This window comes from Nematocida displodere (genome assembly GCF_001642395.1).
Source record: "Nematocida displodere strain JUm2807 chromosome Unknown 2, whole genome shotgun sequence".
Taxonomy (NCBI): Eukaryota; Fungi; Microsporidia; genus Nematocida; species Nematocida displodere.
Window position 1 is genome coordinate 89,995 of NW_027138156.1, and position 19,113 is coordinate 109,107.

At 49.7% G+C, this 19,113-nt stretch overlaps 16 protein-coding genes across 16 annotated transcripts; 7 read left to right on the top strand and 9 right to left on the bottom strand.

Annotated features, from left to right (window-relative positions):
- Positions 1-52: 52 nt before the first annotated feature.
- On the bottom strand, positions 53-577 carry NEDG_00584 (60S ribosomal protein eL19; the record flags this gene model as incomplete). Its single annotated transcript, XM_067688002.1, has 1 exon — positions 53-577. One exon carries the CDS (start codon positions 575-577, stop codon positions 53-55), a length of 525 nt encoding a protein of 174 aa, XP_067544099.1.
- Positions 578-615: 38 nt separating this feature from the next.
- Positions 616-1,077, bottom strand: NEDG_00585 (mitochondrial FAD-linked sulfhydryl oxidase; the record flags this gene model as incomplete). The annotated part of the gene is made up of 1 exon (XM_067688003.1): positions 616-1,077. One exon carries the CDS (start codon positions 1,075-1,077, stop codon positions 616-618), a length of 462 nt encoding a protein of 153 aa, XP_067544100.1.
- Positions 1,078-1,089: 12 nt separating this feature from the next.
- Positions 1,090-1,800, bottom strand: NEDG_00586 (uncharacterized protein; the record flags this gene model as incomplete). Its single annotated transcript, XM_067688004.1, has 1 exon — positions 1,090-1,800. The coding sequence occupies one exon, from the start codon at positions 1,798-1,800 to the stop codon at positions 1,090-1,092; it is 711 nt and encodes a 236-aa protein (XP_067544101.1).
- Positions 1,801-1,991: 191 nt separating this feature from the next.
- NEDG_00587 (transcription initiation factor TFIIB) lies at positions 1,992-2,930 on the top strand (the record flags this gene model as incomplete). The annotated part of the gene is made up of 1 exon (XM_067688005.1): positions 1,992-2,930. The coding sequence occupies one exon, from the start codon at positions 1,992-1,994 to the stop codon at positions 2,928-2,930; it is 939 nt and encodes a 312-aa protein (XP_067544102.1).
- Positions 2,931-3,023: 93 nt separating this feature from the next.
- Positions 3,024-3,488, bottom strand: NEDG_00588 (40S ribosomal protein uS13; the record flags this gene model as incomplete). Its single annotated transcript, XM_067688006.1, has 1 exon — positions 3,024-3,488. The coding sequence occupies one exon, from the start codon at positions 3,486-3,488 to the stop codon at positions 3,024-3,026; it is 465 nt and encodes a 154-aa protein (XP_067544103.1).
- A 52-nt stretch (positions 3,489-3,540) lies between these two features.
- On the bottom strand, positions 3,541-4,893 carry NEDG_00589 (uncharacterized protein; the record flags this gene model as incomplete). Its single annotated transcript, XM_067688007.1, has 1 exon — positions 3,541-4,893. The coding sequence occupies one exon, from the start codon at positions 4,891-4,893 to the stop codon at positions 3,541-3,543; it is 1,353 nt and encodes a 450-aa protein (XP_067544104.1).
- A 47-nt stretch (positions 4,894-4,940) lies between these two features.
- NEDG_00590 (3-dehydrosphinganine reductase) lies at positions 4,941-5,825 on the top strand (the record flags this gene model as incomplete). Its single annotated transcript, XM_067688008.1, has 1 exon — positions 4,941-5,825. One exon carries the CDS (start codon positions 4,941-4,943, stop codon positions 5,823-5,825), a length of 885 nt encoding a protein of 294 aa, XP_067544105.1.
- Positions 5,826-5,945: 120 nt separating this feature from the next.
- On the top strand, positions 5,946-9,008 carry NEDG_00591 (uncharacterized protein; the record flags this gene model as incomplete). Its single annotated transcript, XM_067688009.1, has 1 exon — positions 5,946-9,008. The coding sequence occupies one exon, from the start codon at positions 5,946-5,948 to the stop codon at positions 9,006-9,008; it is 3,063 nt and encodes a 1,020-aa protein (XP_067544106.1).
- Positions 9,009-9,261: 253 nt separating this feature from the next.
- Positions 9,262-10,392, bottom strand: NEDG_00592 (uncharacterized protein; the record flags this gene model as incomplete). The annotated part of the gene is made up of 1 exon (XM_067688010.1): positions 9,262-10,392. The coding sequence occupies one exon, from the start codon at positions 10,390-10,392 to the stop codon at positions 9,262-9,264; it is 1,131 nt and encodes a 376-aa protein (XP_067544107.1).
- A 144-nt stretch (positions 10,393-10,536) lies between these two features.
- On the top strand, positions 10,537-11,670 carry NEDG_00593 (uncharacterized protein; the record flags this gene model as incomplete). Its single annotated transcript, XM_067688011.1, has 1 exon — positions 10,537-11,670. One exon carries the CDS (start codon positions 10,537-10,539, stop codon positions 11,668-11,670), a length of 1,134 nt encoding a protein of 377 aa, XP_067544108.1.
- Positions 11,671-11,763: 93 nt separating this feature from the next.
- Positions 11,764-13,539, top strand: NEDG_00594 (uncharacterized protein; the record flags this gene model as incomplete). The annotated part of the gene is made up of 1 exon (XM_067688012.1): positions 11,764-13,539. The coding sequence occupies one exon, from the start codon at positions 11,764-11,766 to the stop codon at positions 13,537-13,539; it is 1,776 nt and encodes a 591-aa protein (XP_067544109.1).
- A 160-nt stretch (positions 13,540-13,699) lies between these two features.
- Positions 13,700-14,662, top strand: NEDG_00595 (uncharacterized protein; the record flags this gene model as incomplete). Its single annotated transcript, XM_067688013.1, has 1 exon — positions 13,700-14,662. The coding sequence occupies one exon, from the start codon at positions 13,700-13,702 to the stop codon at positions 14,660-14,662; it is 963 nt and encodes a 320-aa protein (XP_067544110.1).
- On the bottom strand, positions 14,659-15,606 carry NEDG_00596 (uncharacterized protein; the record flags this gene model as incomplete). The annotated part of the gene is made up of 1 exon (XM_067688014.1): positions 14,659-15,606. The coding sequence occupies one exon, from the start codon at positions 15,604-15,606 to the stop codon at positions 14,659-14,661; it is 948 nt and encodes a 315-aa protein (XP_067544111.1).
- Positions 15,607-15,681: 75 nt separating this feature from the next.
- Positions 15,682-16,284, bottom strand: NEDG_00597 (guanylate kinase; the record flags this gene model as incomplete). The annotated part of the gene is made up of 1 exon (XM_067688015.1): positions 15,682-16,284. The coding sequence occupies one exon, from the start codon at positions 16,282-16,284 to the stop codon at positions 15,682-15,684; it is 603 nt and encodes a 200-aa protein (XP_067544112.1).
- Positions 16,285-16,443: 159 nt separating this feature from the next.
- NEDG_00598 (transitional endoplasmic reticulum ATPase) lies at positions 16,444-18,807 on the bottom strand (the record flags this gene model as incomplete). The annotated part of the gene is made up of 1 exon (XM_067688016.1): positions 16,444-18,807. One exon carries the CDS (start codon positions 18,805-18,807, stop codon positions 16,444-16,446), a length of 2,364 nt encoding a protein of 787 aa, XP_067544113.1.
- Positions 18,808-18,838: 31 nt separating this feature from the next.
- On the top strand, positions 18,839-19,108 carry NEDG_00599 (uncharacterized protein; the record flags this gene model as incomplete). The annotated part of the gene is made up of 1 exon (XM_067688017.1): positions 18,839-19,108. One exon carries the CDS (start codon positions 18,839-18,841, stop codon positions 19,106-19,108), a length of 270 nt encoding a protein of 89 aa, XP_067544114.1.
- Between the last annotated feature and the right edge of the window lie 5 nt (positions 19,109-19,113).

The following is a 19,113-nucleotide window of genomic DNA, read 5'->3' on the forward strand; positions in this document are numbered from 1 at the left end:
CATTATTTCAGCCTCGGCCTACGACCCACAGACAGACGTACCAGAACATAATTTATTTAGCGGCACTCATTTGGGCCAAAACCATCTCTTCCTTCTTCTTCCTGAGCTCCTCGTTAACGATGTACTCCCTCATGATCTTCCTGTTCTTGAAGCAGCCACCCTTTGCCTTGAGGTAGAGTGCTCGGTATACCGTCCTGTCGATTCTTTCCTCCTCTCGTAGCTGTTTAAGCTCCTTCCTGATAGCTCGGATTCTAAGCATCCAGATCTTTCGCTCGGGGAACCTGGCGTTCCTTGTACCCTTTCTTCGTCCCAGACCTCTGTGTCTTCCCTTGGACTTCTCTAGCTTGTACTGTCTCACCCTTCCTCTTGACTGGCCAATGTCTGGCCTTCTAACAATGAGTCCGTCCTCAACCATCTGCTGAACCTGCTCGTGCGTTTTACCCTCTGAGAGCTTGGTTGCTTCAGTGGGGTCCATCCACACCTTGTTCTTACCACAGTCCATGACCTTTGCTGCCAGTGCACGCACTTTGATCAGATCTGGTCTTGTGTATCCTTCTTTAACATCCTTTGCTGCCATAGTTACTGGGGATAAAAATATTTAAAATAAATGGATGCTCACTTGCAGCCACAATCCCATCTTTCATCAAGCCTCTTACAGTTGAACACTGGCTTGCCCAGCCTTCTATTCACAATGTTGTGTGCCTCACACAACCACTCGCTAAACTCCTCCTGGGAAGACACCTTTGGCGAAAAGTTCTTGACCAGCTCTGTGAAGTGTCCTCGGCACTCGTCGCATGGGAACATCTTGGTCATTAGGTCAATAAGCTTGATGGCGTTGGTCTGCTCCTCTCTCGTGGGATATGCTGGATACTTTGAAGCAATCGTGTGAAGAAGTGTCCACGTTGACCGCCCAAGCTCGGCTCTTCTAGCCTCTTTGGTCGACGGCATTGTGTAGTACGTTTCTGTTAGCTTTCCTTTCTGTGCCCCGTGCTTTCTCATGTACTTGTAAATCGTGAGGAGGCTCCAGAGGCACACTACGCCCACAATAGCTCTGGTAAGTAGCGCATCTTTTCGCATATATTTATTTGTTTATAGCCTGTATTTATACGCTCCTCCCATGGCGGACATTCGGTTCAAAGGGGGGGCTCCCATCATCATTGGAACCTTCTCTTCGATGTATTGCGGGTTAGTTTCTATCTGGTCTATCTCTTGGTCTGTCTCTTTTTCCGAGAGGTAGTCGTCTATCTCGTCCTCTGAGATGGCGTAGAACATGTTGTTAATGTTCCCGGGCCGGCACTGGTCCAGCATAGCCAGGAACCGCTCTCCCCCGCTCTGTTCCTCGGGGGCGTGGCTGTATAAGCAGACTTTTTTGCACCCGCTCAGTTGAAGCATGACAATGCGGCTGTATGGGGTGGTTTGGACGTTTAGCTTGGACTGGCGCAGGCTATGAGCGCACTGGACGTGTTTCTTGAACACCGATATCTCTTTGTGGTACATCTTCTTGTCTAGGGCTATGCAGAGGCTGGTATTGTACTTGAGGCAGACTTTGCTGCCTCCGAGGCTTAGCTGAATAAAGACCTGGGTTTCCTTCGACTTGTCGTCGATGGCCTCAAAGTGAAGAGTCCCCCCGGAGAGAGAAAGGGCCTTGGGAGAGTCTAGATTGTTCTTAGGAATGAGGAAGAAGCCAACATCCAGGGTGGCAGATGCAGCCAGAACACATAGGGCCAGAAGAGCGAGCGCTTGCATACGGAAAGAGGCTTCTTCCTTTAAAAGCAACCAGTGAAACAGTTTTAGCCCCATCTAATCTAAATAAAGCTGGAAAACTAGCCAATCATACACCTCCTCAGTTTCCAGTCAATAGACGCACGCCACCGCCCATTATCTCCCACACGGACCGCCCACGCCTTCTAAGAAGACCTTCCAAACACATCACATGTCTCTGGATCAAGAGTGTTTATAGAGTGTCCGATTGTTTAAAAATTTACAGAGGGATGGCCAGAAGCATGCAAACGAAAAAGGCTGAAAGACAGCAGTGTCCCGACTGCAAAGAAGAAGAAAACATAATAGAAGACTACAAACACGGATACAACGTTTGCGGCATGTGTGGCTGCACCATTGGAGGAAGAATCATTGACGAACGCAGTGAGTGGAGAACGTTTGGTGATTCCGCAGAAAACCCAAGCCGGGTGGGGGGGCCAAACAACCCCTTTCTTGATACTGAGCAGTTAGATACTTTGATTTCCTCGGGTGGTGGGCTCTCTTCGTACAGTCTTGCCAAAACGCAAATGAAAAGCAGTCTTCGCGGTCCAGAAAGAGCCCTTATTAACGGACTAAACCTTATTGCAGCTTTTTGCGAGAGAAAGAACCTTTCCAAGACCATTTCAGACGCTGCCAAGTACGTCTTTAAAACGGTTGAAGAAAAAAAAGTTCTGAAAGGCAAAAGTCTTGACGGCGTAGCTGCAGCCTGCATTTACATCGCGTGCAGACAGGCAGGATACGTCCGAACCTTCAAAGAAGTAAGCATTTTAACCGCAGTTCCTAAAAAGGAAGTTGGAAGGTGTTACAAAGCAATATTTCCATATATAGAAAAAATGGCCGTTGTGTCAACGGAAGACATTGTTGCTAGATTCTGCTCTGACCTAACCCTGAGCATTGAGATCCAAAAGGTAGCACTTGTAATTAGCCAGAAAGCGCAGATACTTGGATGCATTGCCGGCAAGTCGCCAGACTCAATCGCCGCAGCGATTATCTATCTTATCACCAACCTCTTCCCAGGCCAGAAGAAAATCCAAAAAGACATCCAAATCGTTACCAACGTAACGGATGTAACCATCAAAAACACATACAAAGAGCTACTCCCCTATAGATACGACATAGTTCCAGAGGGCCTAGTTCCCAAGCACATTCTAGACACTCTCCCAAACTCCTAAGTCTCTCGCAGCCTGTGGCTCCTACAGCCCTGGCCACCCCAATAAAACTTTTACCCCACTACCACCAGCCACTACCCCATTAAGAAAATAGATTTATTTCCTCTTTGAGACTCCAACGGCCTTTCCTCTTCTTCCGTTAGCCTTGGTTCTCTGCCCGTTAACCTTTAATCCTTTCAGGAGACGAAGTCCTCTAAGGTGCTTCACTCTCTTGGCTCTCTCAAGGTACAATCTGTAGTCTGCCTCAACCTGGTTGGCAATTAGCTGGGTAGTCTCTCCGGTAATTACATCCCTCTGTCTGTTGAGGAACCATGCTGGGATACCGTAGCTCATGGGGTCTTCTAGTATTTTACCAATTTGGTTCAGCTTCTCCTGCTCTACCTGTCCTGCTCTGAGATCGGTGTCTATTTCTGCCTTCTTGCAAATAAGTGTGGCGATTCTAATACCAAGACCTCTGATTCCTGTTAATGCCTTGATGACTTTTGCTCTTCCGTTGATGTTTGTGTTAAACATACGAATGATATCCTGCATCTGTGCACTCTCGGTAAACTGTAATGACATATGACAAGGATGAAAAAATTAAAATAAAAGTTAAAAAAGATCGGTGCTTCAGCTAATCACCACCCGACCTACCTTGGCGGCGGGAAAGCATCAGGGCAGTGACTGTTGCTGCTATGCTCAGGTAGATAAAGGACTGGGCGTGTGGGGGAACAGCCAGTCCTTGGAAAATCTTTGAGAGCCCAATAACCAGCAAATTCCCAATAGCCATGTTCAGGTACCAAAAAGAGAGAATAAGAGCCTTGCACGAGGAGGGGGCGTTGGTGTACGCCAGGGTTAGACCGGTGGATCCAATTAGGGCCTCGCCCAGGGTAATGGCAACAAATTGAGGGACCTGTGCTAGTATGGAGGGGCGGAAAAAAAGAAGCCAGACATCCACCATGCAGGAAAAAAGAAAAGAAAGCGAGAAGAAGCACATCCCATAGGCCATCTTCCTCTCCGGGGTGTTCCTCAGGCGAAAAAGTCTCAGGGCTTTAGATAGCACCCCGTCAAAAAAAGGAAGAATGCCTACCAAAATCAGAGAATTAAGCACCTGCATCTGTGCTGGGGGAATAGTGACGGGGTAGGAGAAGAAAGTAACTGTTTGGGAGAGTTTGCGCCCCTGGTCTATCCACGTTGAGCTTTGCTGGTCGTAAAGCATCCACCCAAAAGAAACGGGAAGGATCTTTTTCAGGGGCATCCAGAGACTTGAAAGAGTTGCGGGAGTTGCGGGAGTAGGCTGGACAGCCAACAACTGCTTTGAAGAAAAGGTTTTCATTGTAGCCGTTTTTAGTGCCCCTGCGAGAGGCACCAGTAGGAAAATAGCGGCAAAGCCAGCCAGGGACACAAAGGAGGAGGCAAACCCAAGGGCATAGCACGTGTCCTTGCCAAAACACCCTCTGCCCACCAGGACCGGGATGCTAAAGAACGCCAGAGCGCTACTTACGTTGACTGAGAAGTAGAAGGCGGTGAAAAAAGACGCCAGACGCTTTGTTTCGGTGCAGTGGAACTGGTCGCCCCCCAGGGAAGAAATAGAAGGCTTGATGCACCCAGCGCTCAAAGCAATCAGAAACGCGCCGGAGTGGAGCAACGAAGGGCTGTGAACAACAGAGGATCCGAATAGGAAGAGAATGCCCAGGGCATAGGTCAGACAAAACACGGCAATGGTTGCCACGCTGCCAAGCACCTGGTCAGAGATAACGCCGCCAAACACAGTCGAAACGTAGACGCTGCACATGAACCCGTGGACGTAAGAGATGGTTTCTTCGCGGGAGTATCCGTAGTAGCTGGAGACGTAAATAAAGAGCGCCCCGCGGATTGAGTAGAAGGCAAACCTTTCAAAGAACTCTGCCACCAGGATAAAGCAAACCTGCGCGCTCCGAATGCATTCTGCCAGTCCCCCAGAAACTTTCAGGGTCTGAGTCTTCATATTTAAATGTTGTATCTTTTTTCAAATAGATACAGTTTTGTTTATTTATGCACGCAGCGGTGGTAGCAGCAACAGTGGTCCTGGGATGCCTTTGGGCGTGGCTGGCAAAGAGGCGGCGAGAGAATCTGTACGAGCAAAAGTCCGTTCTGGTTGTTGGCGGAAGCAGTGGGCTGGGCCTGGCTCTAGCGCACGAGCTAAAGCGAAGGGGCGCTGAGGTAACCATTACATCCCGAACCAAAAAAACACTTACTACCCTAAAAAGGAAATTTGGGTTTAAAACGGCAGTTGTTGATGTTACATCAGACGAATCAGTTGCTTCTCTCAGCACAGAGTATGACATGGTTTTTTGCTGCAATGGCCTATCAATTCCATCGACAGTCCACGATTTAGACATGTCAAAGATGTATGCCTGCATGGACACCAACTTCTATGGGGTTGTCCGGGTATACCTCCACCTTTTGCACGGGTCTTCTCCCGGGTGTGGCAAAAGACTTGTGCTCGTGTCCTCAACGCTGGGGCTGCACTCGTTCGCGGGGTACGGGGCATACTCGCCCTCCAAGGCCGCCCTTAGGTCTTTTTACGAGTCCGTTTGGATGGAATCGTCCCAGGCAGGCCTTGACCTTTCCATTTACTACGTGTCCACCATTAACAGTCCAGGGCTTGAACAAGAAAACCAGACCAAGCCCGAGGTAACCAAGCGGATTGAAGGGTCTTCGTATGGAAGGGGCGCAGATCCCAAGAACCGAGCAGAAACACTGCTTAATGCCCTTCCCGCGCCGATCGTTGTCTCAGATGCCATAACACGGTTTTTCCTCCACTCAACAGAGATCCACACACTAGCAGACTACTTTACATGGCGGGTAGCGCCTCTCTTCTGGTTTATCTTCCAATGGATGACCATGCGCAAAGTTCGGAACATGGCTGGTAAATGAATGGATCGGGACGGGACGGGACCGGGCAAATGGTAGGGGGACAAACAGGAGACAGGCAGGAGACAGTCAGGAGATAGGTGGGGCATACCAGGAACAACAGTAAACAGTAAATTTAATTTTATGAAGGAGAGGAGAAGAGAGATACTCCGGCTTATTAAACAGAAGGATCTTGAGGGTGCTGCATGTAAATGCAAAGAATACATTGACAGAGACAGTGACTGTGCTAAAGTCTACATCTACCTTGGATACTGCTACTCTGAGCTAGGAAGGCCGAATGAAGCACTGGGTGAGTACAGGACAGCTGAAACATGCACCGATGCAGAGGAGGTAGGCACTGAAGTGCTCCAAGGAATGGCCAAGGTCTTTGCAGAGCAACAAAGCTACTTTGAAAAGCCAACTAGTGACCAAAAGTATGAAGAAGGCATCATCATCAAAGTAATCCACACATACCACGCACAAGACAAACAGGAGCAGTATGCCAAGTACGTCCACTACCTAATTAGCATCTACGAGTACACAGACACCCAAAAATACATCGAGGCTATCTGCAAGTACCTCCACATAGCCACAGACAGTCCTAACCTACCCGCCACAGAGAGCCTAGATACTGAAGCCCTTCCAAAGCTACCAATAACCGAAGAGGAGCAAAGAAGGCTCATCACGGGGTACATCCGCCAAAGACTGCGAGAGTTTCACTCCAAGTTTAAGACACTGGTCGAAAGCGGAGCCTTTTCCAGGGCCTACAGCACAGTGCGCGAGAATCTCAGTCTTATCTACAAAGAGCATGAAGAAATGGAGAAGTACATCGCTTTTTTAGGTGAGATAGATAAAAAAGCAGGCACCAGGCTCTTTTTAAGCCAACTGCATCACTTATACCTTCCATACCTCGGAACCAAGGTTTATAGCACCCCTCTGGCCCTGGATGCTTTTGTAACTGTGCTGGTCGAGTGTGTAGAGAGCAAGCTAAACCTTGAAAACCACCTTCCACTAATCAAGCTCATTGTTTCAGACTATCTCGACTTTTCAGGCACGCTTGGAACCCTTTCTGAGTATAAGAGCTTGCTTTACAACACCCTTTCGCCCACCATGGTACTCCTCCGGTTTGCGGAGAGAAGCAGCCACTGCCACGCCATTTACAAGGACATAGAGGCCGAGGTAGGTCCAGCCTACCCCCTAAAAAGGCAACACTTCACAGCGGCTATTTACAAGAATCAGGTAAATCAAAAACTTGGCAAAGACATGGTCTATACCGGAACAGAAGAGTTCCAGGAAATGGAAAGGCTCTACACCCCAATTACCCACCCCACACCCCTCAAACACATTATCACCGATGCTTTAAGCTACACAAACTTCTACTTCCTTGAGACAGCCCTAAAACAAGCCAAAGCAGCTTTTCCAAGCCTGAACACTATGCACGTGTCTAGATCTAGTGGGACTTCGCCCTGTTTGTCGGCCCAGGAAAGACTCTTAGAAGCAGCCACCGGCCTCTTTTCCCTCGACATTCTCAGGTACACCGCCCATATAGATGCGCTGTACATAGAGATGGTTACGGCCCACGTACACGTCTTTAACGGACATACCAATAAGGCATATGGCATACTGGAAGACACCCACAGCCTGATGGATAAAGCCAGACAGGATGCCAGGGACAGAAGCCATCTGCCTCTTTATGCAGAGACGTTTGCAGCAGTTGATGCGCTGTACGGGTATGGGAAGTTTCTAGCTGAGTATATCACCCGCATTGCCGAGACCCAGGGCCAAAGTGCCCCACAGACCCCGGGGAAGCGCCCCAGCCTGGTTGTCTGTGCCTACAGCAGCGAGTACGGGCGCCACCAACTCAGCCAGAAGTACACCGAAGGTTTAAAACCTCTGTCCATCCTCAAGTGCCCTGTCAACCGTTTTTCGCCGTTTTTCACGCACATGGTAGCATTTGCCAACTACGAAAAAGGAAATACGTCGCTCGGGATCTCGATGCTCCAAGGACTGTACGAGGACAGAGAAAACGACTACCACCTGGTCAGCGACCTAGCCTTCTGTCTCAGCGAGCAGCAGCAGGAGCCCCAGGCCCTGGCCATACTTGACGGGTACCTCCGGGGCCGGGTCTACCGGGAAGAAACGCACTTATTTGCCCTGAGTCTGCAGCTGCTCAGAGAAGCCCAAGAGTGGCAGCGGGTGGAGATGCGGTGCAAAGACCTTCTCTGTAAAGAAAAAACCTACAAGGTAGAAATGGCCCTGGCAGAGTCCCTAGCTAATCAGAAAAAATTTGCCTATGCCCTGAAAGTCGTTACTGAAATAATAAAAAGAGAAGAAACCAAACCGGCCCTAACCAGCGAAAGACTCCTCTCTGCCCACCTCTTCACCATCTACCTCCAGATAAAAACAGAAGACCTAGAAAACCTTGATCAGCAGATTGACCAAATTCTTCCAAAAGCAACGGACAACCCGAACATCTACCAAACGCTTCTTAGATACAAAAAGTACATCTGTGCCAAACAGATAAAAACAGCTATCGCATCAGAAGGACTCTCAACAGCCGTTGCTCTTCTCCAGAAGTACAGAAACACGCCATCCACGCCCACAGACTCCTCCCCGCTTTCCTGCGCCATCTCCATCACTGACGGCTACGCTGCTTTTCTCTCCCACGCCCTAGAGCGCCAAAACGTCTCTGGCCCCAAGCTAACCACCGAAATGCCAGCCACCCTCCCGGACCCAGAGAAGCAGCAGCTTCTGAACACTTCAGCCAAGCTTGCCCTCCTCCACGCCAGCATAGAGGGCACCCTAACCAACCCACACCTCCACCAGAGGGTTGCCAAGTACCTAAAGCACTCCAGGGCCTTTGGAGAGTCAAAAGGGGCCTTGGAAGCGGAGCTAATCGTTCGGGCGGCCAGGGAAGAGGACGTAAGCAGGTTTTACGAAGGGGACAGAGTCTCAGAAGAAACGGCGTCGGCCAGGCTCTTCCTCTCGCTTCTTTACCGCCCAAACGACCTTGCACCCAGTGCCAGGGAGTACCTCAAGCACAGCACTCTAGCAGACGCGCCTCTCCTCCAGAGAGTAGCCCAGGCACTGGCTGCCTCCACCACCACGCACGCTGAAGACCTTGAGGTTGTGTTTTTACATCTGTGTCGGAGGCACTCCCCCGAGGACAAAGAGATAGCCTGGATTTATAACGAGCTACAAAAATAAAAAGATGCTCCCGATGGGGATTGAACCCACGACCCCGGCATGGCTCAGCTTGTTACAGCCTTCAGTACACAGGAGGCTCCCACCCATAAGTGCCGTGCTCTACCGCTGAGCTACGGGAGCTCTATTCAGAAAAACATTTGAGCCGGGTAATGCGGTGTGGTGGTTTGGTTTATTGTGCAAGCAAGGTACCCACAGCTGGTACACGCCCCGGTACAATACATAGGGGCACAGCCTGGTACACGCCCCGGATACGCTATAGCTCAATGGTATCATATTGTGACAAGCTGCTAGGTTCTTCTTTTGGGCCTTCTCGGGTTGGTTCAGGTTCAGGTTCGGGTTGGGTCGGTGGCTGGGACAGCTCATCTGAAGCAACAAGGCTCTGTGAAAGGAGCTCGTCCACTGGCTGGGTCTCTTGGGCTGGTGTTTGGCTACTTTCTCGGTTGCTGGCTTCTTCAGCCTCGGCCTCAGCCTCATCGTCATCCTCAGCCCGAGCACTCTCTCTGTCCTGGGTTGCCTGTGTGTGCTCTGCTCCTTTCTTGTGCTTGGCCTTAAGGATGTGGGAGGCTATTTTCTTTCCAATCGACCCACTGCTGCCGTAGGTTGAAGGGAAGAGTTCCTGTATCTGGCTAAAAATGGCTTTCTTGATGGGGTACTCAAGAACTCGCTTTTTTCCGCCCATGTAAAGGCTAACGAAGTAGATAAGGTACTCGCACTCTGTGTAAAGGGTGCAGTTCTCCATTAAGCTCTTGCCTATGTGGATTTTGGCGTATTTAGTCTCGGTTGAGTCATTAGGGAAGGCCTCTTCCACTCGCAGCTTCTCCTCCTCAACGCCCTCTTTGATCTTCTCAATGAGCCCTTTGCTCTGGACAGCCGTCTCGTCCAGGACCTTTTGCAGCTCCTCATGGGAGAAAAAGGCGTCAATCAGGGCTCTAAGGCGGCTGTGGGTGCTTGGGGCAGCTAGTGGGGAGAGGGCGGCGAAGAGGCGGTCCTTGGCCGGGTCTTGCTCCGTAAGAACTTCAAGGACAACCAGCCTTCTTACAGCGGCCGCCAGGCTGCTTTCTTCTATTTCGCTAAAGCTTGCCAGAAGCTCTTCTTTATCGGCAACAAAGCCGTGGCGGATGTTTTCTCTTTTCTCTTTGCGGATTTTGCTAACGTCCTCCTTCTTCTCCTCCTTCTTTTTCTCAAGCTGTAGGGCCGTCTCTCCCGACACGCAAAAGAAGTTTTCATACTTGCACTCAATTGCATCTACTTCAACCTCCTCGTCCTCCTGGAAAAAAGGATCATCGACGTCGTACTGGTCAGGTGCTTTCCTCTTTTTCTGCTTTTCTACTGTTCTTATTTCAACCTCCTCCTCCTTCAGATCAACACATATAACTCGGTTCATCTCCAAAAAAATATTGCAAGTAGCAGGTAACTTAAATAGATTAATTACTTGGAGGGGGTGGATGGAGAGGCAGAGCGGGCGACAACCTAGTTCTCAGCGCTCCTCCTGCCCTGCCCATTTAATTCATTGTTTATTTAATTTTTTATGACAGCTAGGGAGATACTGTTCAGCGAGAGAGTCAAGGTGCACCACGAAGGCGTCTCTAAAGAGTTTAAGTGCGAACTAATCAGGACGCATCGGGGGATTGAGGTTCGGATGTACGACCAGAGCGATATTTTCAACATTCTTATCTCGCGCATAGAGGAAAGCGAGTACTACAGGATAAAGGAGGTTCAGGGCATTCGGGTGGACTACTTCGTTTTCGTTAAGAAGCTGGTTGAGATGTTGGAAAAAGTAGCTGAAAACAGGCTTCTTCTTAGTCTTACCGAGCACAAAGCTGCCATTCTTGAGCGCAGCGATTTCAAAAACATCGTTCAAATAGAGCTGCCCCTTACAACGATGCCTGAGGCCCAGTTTAGAAGGTATGTGGCCGAGGTAGTCAACGATTTACAGCTAGCAAGTGGCAGGGCAGAGCGGGAGCTATCCAGCACCAGGGAAGAGGCTGAGAGAAGGGGGCATCTAGCTGCACAGACCCAGGCGCGGCTTGAGGAGGAGCTGCGGGAGGTGTCGCAAAAGTTCCAGGCGCTTCTTGCCACGCACCGAGAGACGGAGCAGCAAAAAAACCAGCACCAGAGCCAGGGGCAGAACCTGGGGGAAGAGCTGGGCAGGTACCGGGCCCTTTACGAGAACCTGCAGAGCGAAACAGCCAGGAAGCACGACAAAATGCAGCGGGTGGAGGAGATAGACACCCGGCTGCGGGAAGCCGAAAGAAAAAGCCGGATGCTAGAGGAAGACCTTAAAAAAGCGAACGAGATCATCAAGCGAACCTTTGACGATGTGAAAGAGAAAAAGCGAACCGAGGCGGCCCTTAAAGAAGAGATTGAAGAGCTGTCCAGCCAGAAGAAAGAGCTGGAGCAGGCCAACGCCCAGCTAGAGGGGGAAGTGCTGGAGCGGCGGGAAGAAATACGAATGCATGAAGAAATGGAGCGGGAAAGAAAAGAGGTGATTGGGAGCCTTAAGCTGCTAAACAGGTCGCTCACTAAGCGGCTGGACAGCACCTACCGCGTCTACACCAACCTATACGGGCGCACAGCCGCAGATCCGCTGAGCGAGGAGGACACGATGAGAACAGACGACACAACTAGCTCGATTGTTGTTCCAGAAACACTTCACTATTGAAAAGGCGGGGGAGAAACTGAGGCTGGCCTATCAAAAATTCTGCGATCACAATTATGAGTCATTAATATATAAATTTTTTCTAGATAGATAAGAATGATAGGAAAATGGGCAAAACAGAGCATTGGCTGGGTCTTGTTGGGCGCAGCCGATCTGGGGCTGGTGTGTGGGGCGTGCATATTTGACAACCCGTGCCCTTTTGAGTACATGGATAGCGAAAAACCCTTTGCAAGTGTCTCACCTTTTTACGTTAGCGACTTTAAGAGATGCAAAACCGTCTTTGGGTACGCCAGTGTCTCACTGGACGACCCGATCTCGCTTCAAACCTTCATCAACCACCACAACCACATTTACTCCATTGGAGGGGGCATGTCCATCACCGTGGACCAGATTAACGACAAACTGGCAGGAACAGACCTGGAAAAACAAGCAGCGCTTTTTCAGAGCCGCCGAATCGTTATGGACGAGGCGATTGCCTTCTTTTCCCGGGGAGATGTCTGCAAAAAGCGCCGCATTCTTGAGTTTAGAGAGATGGACCTGTCACAGCTCCTTGGGTATTATGGCAGATCGAACGAAACCATCAAAAACCTCTCGTTTCTCAACGTCAAGTACATAGAGGACGCCGAACACTTGCAAGGGGTGGCTCAGAACCACAACATCTCCCTGGATGAGACGGGGCTGCTAAGCCTCCTAAAAAGATTCTCTGGGCTGCAAACGTTAAGTCTCAATGACTGCACCATCTCTTTTCTCAGCGCAAGAAGAAAAAGCGACTCGCTCCTCGCTCTCAAACTGTTCAACTTAGCAAACTCTACACCAGAAGTTTTAGATACACTATTGCTAAATATGAACATGCACAGTTTAGTCTGCCTTGGGGTCTACAGGTCCCAGGTCAAGAAGTTATCGGACATATTGGGATACATTGGCCTGGAAAACATGAGCCAGCTAGCGTATGCCACCCTGATCTTTGACCAGCACCTCCAAGAGATTGACACCATGGGTCTTGAGAAGTTTGAGCACCTCTCCCGAATAATGGTCAAAGAAGTGCCTCCTACAGCTACCATATCGCCTGACGCCTTCAACGGGTACATTGGCAAGAAGCTGTGCATACACCTGGAGCTGCCTACATACACAGCGCTAGCTAACTCAATGATGCAAACGGCCAAGGCTGCCAGCGAGTTCTGCTTCCACCTTGCCAGACAAGAGTCGGAGACCTTTGAGCACATCTCAAAAGACAACGATCTCAAGGTATCTGTTAAAAACACCTCTTCCCGATACAATGGGGCAGCTGCCTCTATGAAAGTAGTCCTTCGGTTGCATAGCGTCTCTGTTGAAGAGATACATAGGATCTTGCCAGCCATTCTAATGCCTGCCTGGGGGAGCGGCGAGAACAAGCCCGTGGTTCTCTGGTTTGAGTTCTTTAAGCACAGCTCCAGGCATGAAACCCACACTAGGTACGTAGAGACAGTGAAGTCCCTGTCAGATAGGGCTGGGCGGGCCCGGGTGTCTTTGGCAGTTGTCACCTTTATGGAGCCCCTGCTGGTTCTAAAGACGCTCTGGCTCATCAGCTGTGCCAACAGAGACGAGTACTACCCACACCTTTTACGAGTTGAGATTCTAGCCCACGTGCACTGCTCTATCTATTACAACGAGCTGGCAGATTTAGAGGAGTGCATGGCATGCAAGGACATCAGGGTAGTTGTCAAGGGACAGAACATTCTAGTGATTCAGTTTCTAACTGCCGAGGAAAAACTAGCCAACACCTGGGACGTTCCCGATATGTCTTACGATAGGACGGTCGAGGACTTCCCGACCTTCTACTACCGCCAGTCAGCGCCTCCCCATAGGCCAAACTTTCTCTGCACGATTGTTTGACCCGCACAGCTTCCAACGGCCAAAGCACCCCGACATCTCAAAACACCGAAAACCCGAAACACCGCAAGCCCGAAAACCCGAAACACCGAAAACCCGAACAGCACTGTGGGGTGCCCAAACATAAACAGCTCTTTTATTTCGTCACTTTTTATTTTCAACCATGCTCAGCAGTGTAACCCGAACACTAAACCAAGCAGCTGTTTCAACGGGGAACACCCTTTTCCTTGCAGACACAGAGAAAGTATCCCAAATCAGCACAGCCACCCCAATTGCAGTTCTTCACAAGGGCTATATCGCCACAGAGGACAAAAAGATCCAGAAATACACCGAAGCGGGGCTAGTGGCCGTGGGAACGGCTGTCAAACGCCCAACAAAGCTCAAGCTGTGCCGCGAGGCCGGGGATGAAGCTCTGTACATTGCCGATAGAGCCGGGTCTGTCTACCGAATTGTGCCAGCAAAAGACACAGAGCCTGCCCTGTTATTCGGGTCCATCTCCATGATCACAGACATGCACATTCTTGAAAAACACGTTATCACAGTTGATAAAGATAGCAAAATAAGAATAACTGACAAAGTGCATCCCCACCGAATCGACCGGTTTGTGCTTGCCCATTCAAAACCGCTCCTTTCCACCACCGTCATTGATGCCCAGTACATTGTTTCTGGGGGGTACGACAGCTACCTCTCAGTTTATGACACAGCCACCAACAAGACCTTTATCTACGACTTTGCCCAAAAGAGCATGGCGCCGTTTTCTCTAGAAACCATCCCGGGGCTACAGACGCCTTCTAAGGTGGTCAACATCAACACAGGCGGCAAGTGCTGGGTCAAAAAGATCCTCGCCGATAGAACCCGGCTCTTTGTCATAACTGAAACCACGCCGCTAATCATTGCCATCACCCGGACCAAGGAGGGAATGTTCCTGGTGCCTACAGACCTGCCCAAGGACCTTGACGGTCTATCTGTTGCCGATGGAGAAGAGTTAGAGGAAGGTTCTGGTTTTTTATTTATTACTCCAAAAGGAAAACTGTATCAATTTGACAAAATTTTAGAAGAAATAAGTGTTATTGACACCTACCTAGCAACTGATGACACAGATATTGTTTCTAAGTACATTAGCTAACCCGATACACCATCTCTACGATACGGCTTCTTACCAGAGCTTGCAATCACTATGGCAACCATAGCCACCGCAATACCTGCCACCCCTATCAGAGTCAGCATTTTTCCAGACACCAAACCACTAAAGTTCTTTAACTGCTCTTTTTTCAGCTTTCGCGCTGTTTTCATGTACCCATCTAACCTCTCAATCTCCATCGGCGGGAGCCCACTAAGCCCATGCCTCTGGTCTTTTTCTCTCACTTCCTTCATTGCCGCTAAAAAGAAGTAGAAAGGCATATCAGGCGATGACTCCAGGAAAAAGCTGTAGATAGAACATAGCTCCACAAACACAAACGACCTTGACAACCAAGGAAGAATGTGGTTCATTTCCATAGGCATGTCGTCCCCAGCTCCAATTAAATCCATTTTAGGGATGTACCCTGGAACACGCCGCATAATAGCCTCTTGTTTTAGATACAGCGCAAAATCATCCTGAACCATTGGCATGTAGAACAGCTCCAAAGCCAGGAAGCAGTACTCTCGGATTGTTTCATACTCTAAGCCTTCAACAATCCCAGCATAGACAATTGGAGCACAAAAATCAGTCATCCCTTGGCAGTATATGTCTTTTTTGCACAGTTCGTTGCAAATATTCCTTGTAAGAGTCTTCACATCCTCTTTCTCTGGAAAAATATCCTCACCACTCTCACCACTCTCACCACTCTCACCACTCTCATCATCCCCTACCCTCTCCACCACTGGCCTAGAGAAGGGAATAAGACCCATTCTATTAATGTCATTTTCAATAATAGATGTTTCTTCATGCGAAAGAGCGTCTATTTCTATATTCTCGCGAGAAATAGTCTTCTTGTAGTATGGTTGCTTACCTCTAGCAACTAGATCTGCAAATTTAGCTAGAGAGCCCATTAAAAGAACAGAACACTCAGCCACCGTCTTGGAGAGCATTTTTTTCACCACGGAGAAATTATTTATATATTTGGCTTATTGTGGTTTTACGGGGCGGGTCAGGGTTTGGGCCAGCTATGGCGGGGAGGGTTCGGGGCACAAGCCAAACTCTTTGGCCATAAACGCATCCACTAGCACTTGGGTCGTTGATATGGAGCTATTCTCAATAGCACAGTCAAATAGCTTGGTTTTTCCAAACTCTATCTCTTTAACGGCTGTTTTGAGACGAATGTCTAGCTCAGCTTCTTTTATGGGTGCTCTGCTGCATATTCTCTCACGGAGTACTGGAAGACTCGCATAGACAAAGAGGTACTTAGCTGACAGGCCCAAACGAGCCATATTCTCAACTCCTTCTTTCTCTATTTCTAAGATAAGGATGCTTTTTCGGCTACTTTCACCTAAACACTCTACCCCTGTGCCATAGTAGTTGTTAGCGTACTCTGCATACTCGATGAACTCATTGTTTCTTATCTTTTTTTCAAACTCAGAGCGGTTAATAAAGTGATACTCCCTCCCTGAGACCTCTGTACCCCTTGGCAGACGGGTGGTGTAGGACACTGAGAGCTCTAACTGACCAGGGAATCTTTTCAGGAGGTACTTCACCACTGTTGACTTCCCAGAGCCACTTGGTCCGAAGATGACCAGAGTACTGCACTGTGTCATAGGCTGGCCTTCCATCCCGAACAAAAATTTATTATTATTATAGGACCCTGCCGTGGCACCTACCGTACCACCCACCACCCAGCACCCATACTCCGTACCCCATACCAATGATTTATTCTAGCCCTGGCCTGGCACCGACCTTGACCCTAGCCCTGCCCTGGTACCGCGACCTAATCAGTCGTACAGGCCAGCATCTTCAACTGTATCGTTAAGAGTGGCAACGCCTCCTTTGTAGGCGTTCTGGAAGCCTTCATACTTCCTTTCTTCTGCCTCACTGACACTTCTTCTGGCTGTTTCCAGGGCCTTGGTGAAGTGTTCCAGGAGGACAAAGAACTGTGGGAGGTCTGACTTGGGCTTGGTGGACGCCTCTACCTCGGAGCACTCCTCAACGATGTCCATCTGGTCCTGTTTTCGGCGAATTTCGTGCTCGATCTTTTCCTTGACGGCAAACTTACAAGCTCTCTGGCAGACTTCTGTGAGATCTGCACCTGAAAAGCCAACGGTTTTTTGTGCAACTCTGGCTAAATCAACGGACTCGTGGAGAGGCGAGTTTTTGAGGTTGGCTTTAAGAATGCAGAGGCGGCTTTCTTCGTCTGGGAGAGGGATATAAATGAGCTGGTCGAGTCTTCCAGGTCTCATTAGCGCAGGCTCAATGATGTCGGGGCGGTTGGTGGCTCCAATGACAAAGACGTTCTTCTTGGCGTTCATGCCGTCCATTTCGGTCAGCATTTGGTTGAGAATCTGGGTGGCGCCTCCACTGGACCTGTCCCCTGCCCCGCCCCTCGTCCTGGCAATTGAGTCTATCTCATCGAAGAAAAGGACGCAGGGTGCCGCGCCTCTGGCTTTGTCAAAGAGCTCTCTGAGGTTAGCTTCGCTCTCACCGACCCACATGGTCAGGAGCTCTGGGCCCTTAACCGAGATAAAGTTGGCATTGCACTGGCTGGCAACGGCCTTAGCAAGCAGGGTTTTTCCGCATCCCGGGGGTCCATAGAAGAGGACGCCCCTTGAAGGGTTCATCCCAAACTCCTGGTAGAGCTCTGGGTACTCAACGGGGTACTGGACCATTTCCTTCAGCTCGGTTTTTACCTTCTCCAGGCCCCCAATGTCGCTCCACGAGATGTTTGGGGCCTCCAGGACCGTTTCTCTTAGGGAGGAGGGGTCTGTGTGCCGCATGCCAAACTCAAAGTTTTCCTGGGTGACTGCCATGGAGTTGAGCGTTTCCATGTCCAGGGTGTCACTGTCTAGGTCAAACAGGTGCATCTTTTCCCTGATTTGCTGGAGAGCGGCCTCGGAGCAGAGCGACGCTAGGTCGCTGCCAGTGTACCCGTGGGTGTCTCGGGCGATCTTTTCAATGTCGGTGTCTTTGGCGAGGAGGATGTTTTTCGTGTGGATGCGCATGATTTCCAGCCGTCCGGTAAAGTCTGGGATGCCTATTTCAATCTCTCTGTCAAACCTGCCAAACCGTCTAAGTGCTGGGTCAATGCTGTTGGGGCGGTTGGTGGCTCCAATGACGATCACGGTCGAACGGGAGTTTAGGCCGTCCATGAGGGTGAGCAGCTGGCTGACCACTCTTTTTTCAACCTCTTCATGACTTTTGTCCCTCTTCAGGGCAATGGCATCGAGCTCGTCGATGAAAATAATGCTTGGGCTGTTCTTTTCCGCCTCTTTGAAGGCTTTTCGGAGGTTGTTCTCGCTCTCCCCAGTCATTTTTGACATAATCTCTGGTCCATTGATAAGGAAAAAGAAGGCGCCAGACTCGTTAGCGACGGCCCGAGCAATTAGCGTTTTTCCCGTTCCTGGGGGGCCGTGCATAAGAATGCCTCGGGGCGGCTTCACCCCAAGGGTATGGAAGAGAATTGGGTGTCTTAGGGGCAGGTCCACAAGCTCTCGGATCTTTGCCATTTGTTTCCTGCACCCGCCAATGTCGTCGTAGCCTATCAGCTTCTTGTCTGCCATGATTTCTTCTTCGCTTATCTCTCCGTTAGTGAAAATTTTTGTTTCTCCACCCACTAGCCCAAAAACACCTGAACCTGCCTGTACCTGGGTTACTTTGAAGCGGAAAACTCTGTTTTTGCTAACTGTGATGATGTCGTTAACGTGGATGGGCCGAACGGTTTCTTCAAAGTATCCTTTTAAGATGTCGTTGTAAACGTCAACACTCAGCCCCTCCAGGTCCTCCTTAACCGGGAAGATGGTTGCTTTCTCGACCATAATCGTATCGGCTAGGCGGTAAAGCTTGACGTAGTCTCCAACACGAACGCTAAGATTCTCGCACCCCGCCCGCACCAGCATAACCTTGGTGTCTGGGATGTCCATCCGCTTAACGGTGAAAAGAGACTCTTTCCTCTTTTTTCCCTTAATCAGGATGGCATCGCCTTGGAAGATGTTCAACTCGTCCATCCGGTTCTTGGAAAGACCAACGACTGTGTTGTCCAGATCTACTATGGCACTTACACACCCGTCCTGTGGATAGATGATTTGGTAGCTGTTACTCTTCCTGTTCTCTAGAATCGCTGTCGCTGCCCCGCTTTCTTTCATGTTGTTTGGATTAAAAAAACAATTAAATACCATGGAACCCAGCAGAGGCTCTAAAGAGACAAACAAAAAAGGATACTCCTGGGCCGAAATTAAACAGCACGCTTCAAGAGAGAGTTGCTGGATAGTTCTTGGGGGCGAGGTGTATGATGTGTCTCAGTACTTGAAGAGGCATCCCGGGGGGGCGCAAATACTTCTGGAAAACGCTGGGCGGGAGACTCTGGGGCTGTTTAACGCGGTGCATCCGTGGGTCAACTACCGGGCGTTGCTGCGGGAGGCTTTTATTGGGCGGGTCCAAAAATAAATATT